This window comes from Nycticebus coucang, chromosome 14, assembly GCF_027406575.1.
Source record: "Nycticebus coucang isolate mNycCou1 chromosome 14, mNycCou1.pri, whole genome shotgun sequence".
NCBI classification, from domain to species: Eukaryota; Metazoa; Chordata; class Mammalia; order Primates; family Lorisidae; genus Nycticebus; species Nycticebus coucang.
In genome coordinates, this window is record NC_069793.1 from 90,728,595 (window position 1) to 90,742,788 (window position 14,194).

Consider the following 14,194-nt stretch of genomic DNA (forward strand, 5'->3'; position numbering starts at 1 on the left):
CTAATGATTTGTCAGCAGCCCTCTCATAATGCTGCCCTCCTTTGATTGACTGACCCAGCAGGAGCATTTCTGTGGTGGAGAAAGACTCTCTTGTAAAGCTTTCCCAAGTATTTTTATGCTAAAGCTTTGCTAATGTTCTCAAAACACTTTCATAATAAGCAGATGTTATTGTTCCTTGGGTATTCAGAAAGTCAGCAACCAAAATGCCATGACCTCTGCTCTCGGTGGGTCCACTTCTGCTTTGATTGGACCACCCCCACGTCTTGGTTGCCATGGCTGTGACTGTGACTTGTTTGTAGGATTGTGCCAGTAAAGCCATGTTTCACCTCTTTTTACAGTTCTTCACAGATCTAAAGGGCTTTGTGAAAGATTACCGTTGAGAGCTCTGTTCTTATCTGTAGCTGATCTGGGCACTGTGGGTTTGGTACCCATTGAGTGGAAAGTTTAGTCAACTTTAATTTTTCAGTCAGAATTGTGTAAGCTGAGCCAGTTGAGATGTCTACCGTGCTGGCTATTATTTCTCAGGTTAATCGTCAGTCCTTTTCAGGAGAAGAGCAAGATTAAGTTTTCCTCACAAATTGATGGGAATGGTCTGCCACAGTCGGCTTCATCCCCAACATTGTCCCTTCTTAAAACAAGTTATTCACTTGTCAGCTGTTCATTTCCTTGAGGTATTATCCCCTTAAACTTTTCATAGAGCATCAATGATTTCACTATTTTTCCATCCAAGCCTCACCATAAACTACGTTTGTTTTTGCTTCAATTTTAGGTCTAACAAGGACTCTTTTCAAAGGGATGTCTTATTCTTCTTAATACCTTAAACTAGATCCTGTTCAGAAAAGCTATGGAAAATTAATAGGAGTTTATTTTGGTGTAAAAAATTTACAATCCATGCACAGTTTTCTTAATATGTATTTTCCAGGAGCTTTTTGAAAAACTTTCATATACAACAAAGAGATTGATTTCAGAAGCCAGGTACAAATGTCATGATTATTATTTGAAACTCAAAATGATAATTTTTAATGATAATTTCTAGGCTTAGAAATTAAACCACAGAATATATTTCAAGGTCTGTAAACTCTGACTGCATTGTGACAAGGTAGGTTTTCATGAAGACCAGACTATATTGACTAGAAAATTGATTAGCTAATAGAAACAAAATCCCACTTAGAGACCAGTAACTAATTTTGTGCACTTGTACATTTTCTTAACCTCTTAACCAAAAGTTTTCTGATCCATAAAACAGGATATGTTTATTTTAAAGAAGAGTACTCCAGCAATGGAGCCACATGTGGCCTTAAGATTCTTGAGTTCAGCCTTTTGACTGAATCCAAATTTTACAGAAAACATCCTTTAATTAAAAATGGTTTGGCAGAGAAAGATGAGGCTTTCTTGCCTCCTTTCGCTATTAAAAAATAACAATCTTGAAATCATTAATGGTGAAATTCCCCACCCCACAGTAATGTCTAGACTCATTAAATAATTGAGATTTCTCTCTTGCACTTTTGTTCTCCCAATTGGTTTTGATTTTAGACACCCGGTTGTCCCTTCGCACCCACCATTCTGATATTTATGTGCAATTTCTTTCAACATACCTTTTCATGCTATCCTTTTCTTTGACAATGGCATTCGACTGCCCCTACCACTGTAAAAAGTCAATGACTTCACTAAGTAACTCACTTCCTACTAAACAGGTTTTGATGAGTTCTGGAGAACCAAACTACTTAATTTAAAGTTAGAAATAAAAAAGATACACTTCATTTCGTTTGTAAAAGTATTTTAAATTATTCAAAGTATCTTCTCTGCTATTTTGTTTTTTGTATCTGTATTAGAAAGCCGCATGCAAAGCAATGCCAAACTTCTTCCAAATTACCTATGGTTACATGAATTTATTAAACGAAATGTGATAGATTTTTCTATGTGAATTTTGAATTTGGTAAAGTGTTTGAGAAATTAAATCACCGTTCTTTAATGATTAATATTCACAGCTTATCCACACTGGCTAGAAAAACTGAATGATACTCAGTTAGACAGTGGGAGCCCTCTCCGATGGGAATGCAAAGCTACTGGAAAACCCAGACCCACGTATCGTTGGCTGAAGAATGGAGTCGCCTACTCGCCTCAGGTACTGCTGGGCGCGATTCACCTGTTCCAGTGCAACAAGAATTCACACCGAACAGGCTAGGCTCTTGGTGAAAGTCATTTCCTACTTATGTGTTTTAACATGTTTTGAGTGATAAATACAATAAGTATATAAGCAACATTTTATTTTCATTTTTAGAACCCCTTTTTTGGAGTAATATATTGTTTCTTTAAGATTTTTCTCAATTCTATAAATTCTTAGGACACAATCGGGGGCCACCATAGACTCCTGCCATTTCTAGCCAACTTTTAGGTGTCATCTATAATGACTTGGTATCTCTTTTGATACATAAAGCACTGATTACTAGGCTAGAAAAAAGGACTTGCTTGCATTAAGTAGATAAGACTGTTGGTTGTTTAATAACATTTTAAATTTAAAATGTGTCTTTGAAATGTGCTCTTGGCTTTAGTTTACCTTGATTTGCACATGTTCAATTTTCTATCCTCTATATTAAGTTTCTTCTGATAATGAAGTATATTTTCTAGCCAATAATTTTGTCTAGAATCCAATTGAAATCAGCTTTCTATTTGTATTAGTTTATTGGGGTGTGAGAGAAAAGGCAAACTCTTATTTGCTCAACATAGTAAAGGAATTGTTTTTACAACCCAGGGCTGTTTTTAACTTTGACCCCACGTGTCTATAACCTCAGTCCTCTCTACCTTGTGGAATCTCTGCTTCTCTTTGTAAAAGGAATTCGAGTAAAAGCATCCATCATCTGCTGATTGTTTCACAAATTCAGCTAGTACACCAAAAAAGGGGCAGCTTATTTTAAAAACAAAACTGAAAGCAAAACTTGTAAGAATAACTACAGGAACTATAGATGTAGTTTCTTTGACAAAGAAATCATTTAATTTACAAGGGACATTTTATAATAAAATAATCATACAGTAAATTTACATTGCTAAATTACCAAATAATGTTTAATTTGGGTTAATTGCAGACATTTCCTGTGTGAGTCTAGGAGACAGTACCCATAAACTCCAAATGATTTGTTTACATTCTAGATCTAATTTTTTTTATTCCATTACAGAGTAGGGTTGAGATGGTTAATGGCGTATTGATGATCCACAGTGTAAATCAATCAGATGCTGGAATGTATCAGTGTTTGGCTGAAAATAAATATGGAGCCATTTATGCTAGTGCTGAGCTGAAGATTCTAGGTATGCAATTTCTAAATAAATAAATAGAAAGCCTTGCTTCTTTCCATGCTCTAATTCTTACTATACTAAAGTTTTATGATGCAGTTGTAAAAATCAATTTTATGGCTTGAAAAGAAATACTGTGTCCAGTATACTGATATATTTTCTTAAAACTTTAGCAGACAGGTTTACATTGTATATAGTTTGCCCCATAACTTTTTGTTTGTATGGTTTTCCTAACTTCAGTTTTAATCATAAAAGGCTTACACAATATGTCTTTGTTATGGGATTAAAAAATCACATAAAGAAATGTATGTTAATTTTCAAAGAAGAATGCTTTGAGGGCAGGAGATCAGAACATAGATTCCCAGAAATCCATCCCTGCTCTGTAGCAAAGCTTACTGTTTTCCCAAGTACCTACATAACAGTAGGTGTGCGGCTCCTGCAAAACAGAACTACAGAGTAAATTACCCTCCCATCATGGGGCACCAAATATTATCATTTACAAAAAAGGGAAAGCCTTCCTGAGGCCAGGCCAGCAAAGGTAATGGGCACACTTATAAAAATGACTCTAGCACTATTAAAGTGATCCACATAGGCAAAAATATTTGTACCTCTCTTAATACTTTGATGTAAAAAGAAACACTAAATAGACCAAAGTTGAATAAAAAATAAAAGAATGTAACCTAGGTACTAGAACTTCAACAAAAGATGAATACACGTCATGTTGAGCACCTCTTGTAACTGCAGAAGCCAAAGATGACTTGAGTATTACAAATTTAGTACATTTTTTTCCTTTCTTAAAATGTGTATCCACTTTTTGGCACCCTCTGTATGTATTAAATTGTAATTGCTAGATAGGAAATGAAAGACCCAGGATCCCTTCTTCACAGGTAACATCCGTATTTCCAGAGGAAACCCAAATAGACTTCCTTCGTGGTCCTCGTGACCTTTGGCCCAGGTTGCTCATTAGTCTTTCACAATTAAAGTTGTTAATCATAATTAAGCATGCAATGTTCAAAATAGTCTTTATCTGTGGGTCTGACATTGTATAAAACCATCACCTGCTACTGGAAAGGGCCAATGTGTTATTTATCAATTAATAATAAATTAAATTTTGAATTATTGTCTTTTTAGGGATAAATATCTTATAATTTTATGAACTATGCATCCCAGAAGAAAAAGTTAAAAAATCTTCATGAATCATTCGTTAGTGATTATTGTCATTAATTCGGGTAGAACTAACATTTTCTTTTTAATAGCTTCAGCTCCTACTTTTGCATCGAATCAACTGAAGAAAACAATAATTGTTACCAAAGACCGAGAAGTTGTCCTAGAGTGCAAACCGCAAGGCTCTCCAAAACCAACCATCTCTTGGAAGAAAGGAGACAAAGCGGTGAGAGAGAACAAAAGGTTAGATGTCGGTTTGATATTTTAAACTCTGGCAGACTTTTTAGAAGGTACTGATGACATGCACAAAGTAGTAAGTGGTCTGTCGTAACTGTGAGATGTGTTTCAGAAACTGATTAAAATGCGGCTTTGTCTATATAATGATTTTGAAAAAACCCAAAGCTCTACTTCAGTATGGCCAGTCCTCTCTGCCTCCATGGGGTTTTAGCACCAGCTGGACATTTCATTTGGTTATGAAAAAAAAAGCACACTTTCATTACGCTAGTTATTTTTGTTCTAAAGTTGGTTATTTTTGTTATTCATTTTGATTCAGTGTCTTGGGAGTCCACCTGCTATCTATGATAATTTATAAGGGTTGTGTTTTCCTTCTGTGTTAATACTTAAAAATAATGGAAACTTATTCTGAATCCTTTGTATAATCACCTTACAACAAAATACTTCCATGTGCTATTTGTACTAATATTTGCCCTTTTCCCCCTCAACTACATTAATGTGAAATAGCAAAGGGTTACCTCAGTTGCCATAAGCAAATGAGAAATGTGCAGAGGAAAATTTAACATGTGAACATCTGTCTTGTCCAGTAAAAGCCAAAGGATATCACAGGAGTGCAAATGGAGAAAAATGATGAGAGAATCAAATCACCATGTGGCAAACTTCATATGCCAAGTTCAAGTGTCCCAAGCCTTACCATCATTACCATATTAGCATAACAAGTGGTGATTCAGACTGGACAGTATATTATCTTCCATGTCAAAATAACATTCCATAGTATTGTTTTGAATTTTGTGTCTAATTGATCTACAGGGATGAATATATAACTTGTTTTATGCTTATCCAGAAGTAACTAATTATGTAGTTAAACTAATTTAAATTAGCATTAGAGATCCATTTGAATAATTCCTTAAGTAATTTTTAAATATTTAGAAAAAGGCTCAAGTTTTTCTTAGAATATTTTGTTTCCCATCAAATCTGAGAGTCACTGATCTAAATGGTCTGTGTGGATCTAATAATGTGAAATGATTGTCTTCAGTTCCGGCCTGGGGTTGGCCCACTGCTTGGGTGATGTTTTAGGGCTGGAAGAGGGAGCTACATTTCCTCACCTGTCACAAGGGCCTTGGCTGACAGTCTTATAACAAAAGATGGGTTGCCGTAACAAGAGAAAAGCAGAGCAAGTTCATTGAATGTCTCGTGTGACACAGAAGGCTTCAGAAATGAAGCCTAGAACCAAAGGCCTAGGGGAAAATTGTCTATTTTTATGCTTAGGTTCAATGAAGAATAGACAATTGGGTAGAAATGTGATTGTACAAGAAGGGGATGATTTTGGTCATAGACTGAGGGGAGAAAACCCAGCAAGATTCCCCGTTCAGATCCTGCTTGGCTTTTCTAAGTGGCTTTTCTATTCCTTTTCTCCAGGTGTGGGGGAGGACACCTGTCACATTAAGAGATTTCAAGGGCAAGGGGAGAAAGTCAACCCATCTAGGTGTTGTGGCTTGCTTTGGGAAAAAAGAGTTCTAGTTTCTATAACCCACCCTGGAGGGGAGGAATTCCCAGTTTCTATGACTTGTTTTAGTGGGGAGAGTGGAGTGGGAGATAGGAGAATTAGAGAAAATCAAAGTGACCTTTCTAGCTGCTTCAGTTTGGGGTCCTAAGTGTGCCAAAGCACCAGCCTTGGGCTAAATCACAAATTGCAAGTCCAGTATTGCATATGGTTAAATCGACCAAATAATGATTAAGTATTTTTGGATAGTTCCTCATAAAAATATAAACAAAGCTTACTAAAGCAGAAGATCATTCCTTTTGTTATGTAATAGGAATAAATAACTTATATTGCTAGGTTATAATTTTCTCTTAATGTATTGAAAAATATTATACTGACAATATACTCATATTTTCCTTATTATTGCAAGCTTTCTATCTGAAGTGCATTACTTTATTTTGTGTTTTGGAGTGGCATATGAGCCTGGTCCTATTTATTCACAATAATCATATTCTTCATCAACTCTTCACAAATATCACTTGTGAGTTTGAAAACACAGTTGGCTTCTCTTACCAGGGCAAAGGTATTAGAGAAGTAAAAAGATTACGAGTTTTCTATTATGAATTAATTTCTGGAAATTTAAAAGCACAGTTTGTTAATTTTCTAACTTTTTTGCTTTCTCGTCATTGCTAAGCCTTTGGGTTAGTGAGTAAAATACAAGTGACCTCCAACACTGATCTATTTTTTTCCAGTTATTGATGTTTCTGGTCAAAATGTCGTTCAAGAAGGAGGCTAAAATGTGAAATAACTGTCTTTTTATTTATTCAGATAAAAGCAAAACTTGGGTACATTTACTTAACATTCTGCCCACCTTGATTATGTGTTTGGGTACAGGTAGTCACTGTATTATGAAAGAGATGGGTTCTGTACGTTTGTTCTTAAGTTGAATTTGTACATAAGTTGGAACAGGTAACGGTCTGTCTTCACCTGTAATAGTCTCCATTCACAGGTGTGAGTCCATGTCACTTAGATGTTTGTAACTTGGGCACTACCTACTTCATTTCAGAATGGAACTCAAACCTATAGAACATTTTTACTCTTAAAATTGACAAGTACACTTACAAAAAACAATTTTTACTGATGAACAATTTGTTACCATTCAGGCAGTCACAGGTTTTATGAAGAATACAATCTAGTTGGCCATGCACACCCCACGACAATACATCCAATTATTAAAATAAGAGGCTAGGATTTAAATCACAGACAATAACATAAGAAGATACAGATTGTTGGAAAACTGCACATTCTAAAAACATGAGAAGTTGGGCGGTGCCTGTGGCTCAGTCGGTAAGGCGCCGGCCCCATATGCTGAGGGTGGCGGGTTCAAAACCCGGACCCGGCTGAACTGCAAACCAAAAAATAGCTGGGCGTTGTGGCGGGCGCCTGTAGTCCCAGCTACTCGGGAGGCTGAGGCAAAAGAATCGCTTCAGCCCAGGAGTTGGAGGTTGCTGTGAGCTGTGTGACACCACGGCTCTCTACCGAGGGCCATAAAGTGAGACTCTGTCTCTACAAAAAAAAAAAAAAGATAAAAACATGAGAAGCTTGAAACTTAAAATTTCAAGTGTATTTATCATACATTCTTTAAAACAAGATCTCAGGTATGATGGCAACTTATTTTCTTATGGAAATCTTATGTTGGTTCTCTGATATAAAGCACATCAATCATTTGATAGGAATTGTAAATATTTAAATGGAAAGAGAGATGTTAGAAAGCACTAAATACTTTGAAAAGTTTTGCTCTCTATCTTTTTCATTGGGAGTGCATATTCAAATCGTGGTTTATTTTTGTCAGAATATAAGTATTCACACCATTCATATGATATACATCAAATATGTTCCCCATTCGCCCAGCCTACAACACCTGGGGCAAAATGTTGAATAAATTAGCTTCATTCTTCCTTAACAGCTTTCCTTTTATTTTAGATTTATTCCAGAGAAAGATTGAATAGTACATGGCAATTTCCTAGAATGGAAAATAAATAAAAATATACTAGAGAAAAGGAGTTAAAATAATATGGTATATTATGGAAGAAATACTTAAATGTGAGAAATACATCAATCACTTTCGTAGCATAAAGTTGTGTCCAGAGCAAAGACATAAAAATATAATGAAGAATCTTAATTGTAGAAAAAATGCCACCTAATCATTTGAAAACAGACAAAAGCGAATGTCGGTCAGAACTCACTGAAATTGAGTCTAACCTGTGGGCACAATGATGTAACAACTGAAATTTCGTGTCAATGATTTACTAAGAGTGCCAACTACCTGGATGACCCTTTTCTCTCATATTTTGACTGAATTTTTCAGGTTTTGTTTTGTTTGTTTTGGTGGAAACGTGGTCTTCAAAACACAGCGCTCTCTCACAGTCTCTTCTACCCTCCTTCCCTATATTTACATGTTGTTAAGGAAATATAGAAGTTATCCTGAAGTTTAAAATTGGAGAGTTAATAACTAGAACATGATATCAATTTTAGAAGAAGTTTAATTAACAAATCAGTTCTGCTTACATAACAGGACTTCAAAAAATTCATGGAAAACTGAATTAAAAGATAAAAATTGAAAAATATCAACTTTATTTCTCAATATAAACTCAATCGAGTCCAAGATACTGGGTAAGAATACCAGTCATTTAATCCATCCCTAAAGAACTGAAAGTCTGTGAAATTTAACCATGTGAGTACGGTCAGTCTTTTTAACATTATTAACTGAAAAAACATAGGTGACCTTTAAAGACTCTTAAAAGAGTAGGAAGTGAGCTGAATCGGGACAATAAGGTGAATCCTTAATGATTTCTCATCAAAACTCTCACAACATTGCCCTCGTTTGATGACTGGAAGGAGCAGGAGGGTCTCTGAGGTGGACAAGGACTCTCTTGTAAAGCTTTCCCAAGTATTTTCATGGTGAGGCTTTGCTAACTTCCTTAAAACACTCTCATAATGAGACACGTTATTGTTCTTTGGCTATTCCCAAAGTCAGCAACCAAACTGTTGTGACCTCGGCCCTGGGTGGGCCCCTTTGCTTTGCCTGGACCACTCCCACCTCTCGGCAGTCTCAAAGCTGTGCTTTGTCTGCACCACTGAACCGGTAAAGCCACGACGTCCCCTATCTTCTCTCAGTTCTTCACAGTGCTTGGGGACCTTGACGCCACCAGGCTTTGTCTTCAGCATCACCTCATCCCTTCTTACAATGAGCTGTCCATTTGCAAACTGTGGATTTCTTTAGATATGCCATAAACATTTGTAAAGCATCAGTGATTTCACTCTTTTTAAGCCAAGCTTCACCATAAACAGGGTGTTCGTTTTGCTTCAATTTTAGCAGAATTTATGTTGGTCTGATAGGGGCTCTTTTCAAAGTTATTGTATTCTTCCCAGTTCTTCAACCTAGATCCTATTTAGACATGCTATGATGATGATCACTATGAGTTTATTTTAGTGCAAAATAATGTTGAAATTCGTGTGTCACTTTTTCATAATATCCACTTTACTTGAACTTTATGAAGACCCCTTTTATATTTAATAACAAATATTTCAGCCCTAACTGATACACCTAAAATAAATAAGAAAACGAATTCTACCAGAGCTATGACTTATAGTTGTTTTGTATATCACAGAATGACAAATATAAACAGTTCCTCAAATAATGACTCACGTTATTACCAGTGATGATGATAACTGCTTACAAGGCTGTAACAATTACAATTTTCAAAGAACTTTATCATTGTGGGTAGCATTATAACTCAATGAATGAAAGGAGTTTGTCCTGCAGATTATGAAGTTTTTAAAAAACTACCTAATTTATTACTCATAAAACTAGAATTTAAATTAAAACAGTAAGCTCATTGGGTTGTGAGAATTGAATGAAATTGTGTACATAAAATCAATCTACTAGTTGTTCAGCGACAGTCACGATACTTGTGTTAATGACGCTGGTGGTGGCAGTACCTGGGCTGAACCACTGGAACCTTTGAATCTTTGAATACTGGCAACACTTTCTGTTATCAGTGGTCAAAAAATTCTTACCATTTCCCTTTCTTTCTCAATTCTATAAGGTAAGGGATATTTTAGTTATTTTCTGGAACTAAAGGAGTTTTTTTTTTTAATTTATTATTATTTTTTATTGTTGGGGATTCATTGAGGGTACAATAAGCCAGGTTACACTGATTGCAATTGTTAGGTAAAGTCCCTCTTGCAATCATGTCTTGCCCCCATAAAGTGTGCCACACACCAAGGCCCCACCCCGCTCCCTCCATCCCCCTTTCTGCTTTACCCCCATAACCATAATTGTCATTAATTGTCCTCATATAAAAATTGACTACATAGGATTCATGCTTCTCCATTCTTGTGATGCTTTACTAAGAATAATGTCTTCCACATCCATCCGGGTTAATACGAAGGATGTAAAGTCTCCATTTTTTTTAATGGCTGAATAGTATTCCATGGTATACATATACCACAGCTTCTTAATCCATTCCTGGGTTGGTGGGCATTTAGGCTGTTTCCACATTTTGGCGATTGTAAATTGAGCTGCAATAAACAGTCTAGTACAAGTGTCCTTATGATAAAAGGATTTTTTTCCTTCTGGGTAGATGCCCAGTAATGGGATTGCAGGATCAAATGGGAGGTCTAGCTTGAGTGCTTTGAGGTTTCTCCATACTTCCTTCCAGAAAGGTTGTACTAGTTTGCAGTCCCACCAGCAGTGTAAAAGTGTTCCCTTCTCTCCACATCCACGCCAGCATCTGCAGTTTTGAGATTTTGTGATGTGGGCCATTCTCATTGAACTAAAGGAGTCTTTTAAGTCTTCGTATCATTAAGTGTCTGTGTCTTCAGATCACCACACTTGGTTCCACCTGCCCCAGACCTGCACGCTCGTCGTCTTCTTACTGCTCCGTGTTGCTGTTCTCTCCCCCTCACCTACTCCTAGTTGAATATTTTTAGGGTAGGTTTCTGTCTTAGCAGACAAAATAGCTATTTGTTCACATGATAAGCCTTTTAGGGCATGAGAAAATAGACGAATGTATATATGGAATTAATGGAAATACAGATGAAGTCTTTTATTTTTCTTTCTCTTTATGGGATCTCCAGATTGTGCCCAATCTCTCTTGAAGATTACCAGCACACAATCATTTAGGTTCTTTTATCCATCACGTCCATTTTCATAGTAAAACTAATAAACTCCAGGAATACTACAATGTAAAATGGTCCATGGGGATTTTCTCCTCTAGTACGCTCCCATTCAGAATGTTCTGCTCATCAAATTCATATTGGATTCTCACTTTAGCTCATTATTTCCATTACTTGGCCATTAACTTTTGTTAAACTATAATCATCCAGAAGCACTCCAGCAGTGCACAAATATTAAGTCTTCATTATTATGTGTTCAATTTCCTATGCTTTTTGTGAACAGAGACAATATTGGCTAAAATGAAAATGCATAGTTTGAGGTCAAGGTACATTTTGCTTCCTTTCCACAAGCACATATGGAGACTATTACTGAACCCCAAAGAAGATGGGTGTATAGAATATGCCATATACGTCTGAAAATCATTCAGATATTGAAATTTCAAAGTAGCGTAAGGACCAGTTTTCATTTCAAGGCAGAGGAAGGCCCTGGTTATGGAGAGAATGGACTGAATTTCTAGTTGGGTGCTTAAGAACTCCTGCGTCCAAACAAGTAAAAATTATCCTATGGAGGAGTTACAGAATAATTTTCCTTTTATGGGTCTATAATCTAAGCAAAGACTTGTCCAAAATCCCTTACAATAGTCTCCTGCTCACCAAAGGAGCTTTAGAATGGCAAAGTTTTCAACTAATTCATTTAACAGACATAGAAAATTGCACTTCAAGTACCCATTAGCTGACTCCTAGTGGGAATTCATGTTGTGTTTATTAGGCAACAGTGATCAAGCTCACACAGTGACTCACAGACATATGGAAAAATATATTCTCGGGAAGTGCCCTAAAGGGCGCTGTGACTGGGGGGAAGGCGGGAGCTTCTCCTTCTAAGGGAGAAGAGCAATTTGGAGGTGTAACTAGGGTCTTGTTTCTTTCTTTGTTTCCACCTACATGCTGAGTTTGCTAATGAACAAGCTGTGTTGTTGTTTCCTCTGTGTCATTGTATTTTACATATTAAGAACATAAAGCAATATAGACCCTGGTATCTTAGTTACCGTCAGTCTCTAAGAAATCGTCTGGTGAGGGGAAATGAGCATTCATGTCAAGGATATATCATTTGATTTCCTTTGTAAATAAAAAATCTATGTTTTCAAAGGAAATAAAATGATCAAAATGGCATTATTTATCAAAAAAAAAGAAAAGGTCGATAACTGACTTCACAAGATTTAATGCCCGTGGACTACTTAGAATATAAGATGTATTATCGCTCAGGGATGGCAAATTGCCATTCTGCAGGGATACCGAGCTGACGGAGATGAGGGGGAATGGGCTTCCATCCATCAAGATGGGACACTGATTTCTTGGGTTCAATGAAAACAAGGCTCTGCTTAGTTCAGCTTCCTTGCTTTTCCATGAGAATGCTAGGAAAAATACAAAAGAAAAAAAGTGCAGAGTCGTAGCTGCAGTGGAGATTAACGATATAAATGAACAAATTCTTGACTTCCAGGAGGAATAACTCTTTCTACAGAAATGAGCTAAGTTAAGAAATAACCAACAGCTCACTGAAGCCAAAACCTCTGAAACTAAAACAAAGTCAAGATAAGAAGCCAGCAGAGTGAATTTTCCACTAACTTCTATTTTATCCCCGTACTACTAAATTCAGAAATTGGGCTGGCTTGCAGTCCTCAGCCCCCGAGACCATCACTCTTTAAGGCATCAAAATGCTACTGTCTCTACTCCATCCCATCCACACAATCCCTTTTGGAGATTGGGCCTCCAGCAATGGAATCTTAGGATTAGAACTGGTTAATAAATAATGTCAATAAATAGTGATATAAATGAACAATACTGGATTTCAAGGTTTTTGGAAATTATATAATTCCATTTACTGCTTCTAGCTAAGGAACTACTGTTTCAAATTTTCCAGGAGTAACTTTACCTCTACATACTCATAAGGATAAGGATAAGAATCAACAAATATCTCATCTCACTCTAGTTGAGCTGCACTAGGCCTTAGTTGACTCTGAACATTTGACTAGGAGCTGTGTGCCTGACTGTCCTCAAGGTCAGTACCTGAAGAGCAGACTTTGGGGCCCTGAGAGAAATAGTGAAGGAAATAAGTGAAACTAGAGCTTTGCCAATTGGCAAACCAGGCTTGTGAACATACAAGCACGAGATAGTTTAAAGCACAAACATACATTATTACACAGCACCGTTAAAACTTAGTCATAAATATGGTGACAAGATGTCAAAGAAATGTAAAACAATGGTTGTCAATCACAGATAAAATACAAAAATGCAATAACTATATATGTATATGCAGATATACGCATGTGTGTATATAAAAAAAATAATACATGTTAGGGCTCCCAAAACAAAAAACATTCCAAATCATGGTGACAATATAAATAAGCACAGTCATCATCCAAACAGAAAAAGCAAAAAAATGTGGTAACAAAAATTAGAAAAAATATACATATGGAACAATGTGGTTTTTTTAAACATATTTTTGATAAGTGAGAACAATGAAAAAATGATAAAGATATAACTGAATGTGGGACAAATTTCATGCATGCACACAAATACTTACATCAAAAATACTTGAAGTATGGGCACGGGACACAATTATGGGAGGGAATTTACCTAACAAATGTAATCAGGGTAACCTGGTTCTTTGTACCCTCAAGGAATCCCCAACTATTAAAAAAAAAAAAAAATGAAAAATACAAGAAGTAACTGCAGCTACTTTTTTGCATTTTATCTCTAAGAGGTGGATCATGGGTAATTTTAATCCCATTTTTATGTTCCTCTATTTTACAGACTGGATATAATTATTATATGCTATGTTTATAA

General features: G+C 36.2%; 1 protein-coding gene across 1 annotated transcript in view; it reads left to right on the top strand.

Annotated features, from left to right (window-relative positions):
- The window catches only part of CNTN5 (contactin 5), a 1,447,249-nt gene that overhangs the window by 1,151,663 nt on the left and 281,392 nt on the right, over positions 1-14,194 (top strand). Inside the window, exons 11-13 of the mRNA XM_053561942.1 lie at positions 1,989-2,125; positions 3,174-3,303; positions 4,545-4,695. Of these exons, the coding sequence (XP_053417917.1) occupies positions 1,989-2,125; positions 3,174-3,303; positions 4,545-4,695 (418 nt within the window). The remainder of the gene's footprint in view (positions 1-1,988; positions 2,126-3,173; positions 3,304-4,544; positions 4,696-14,194) is intronic.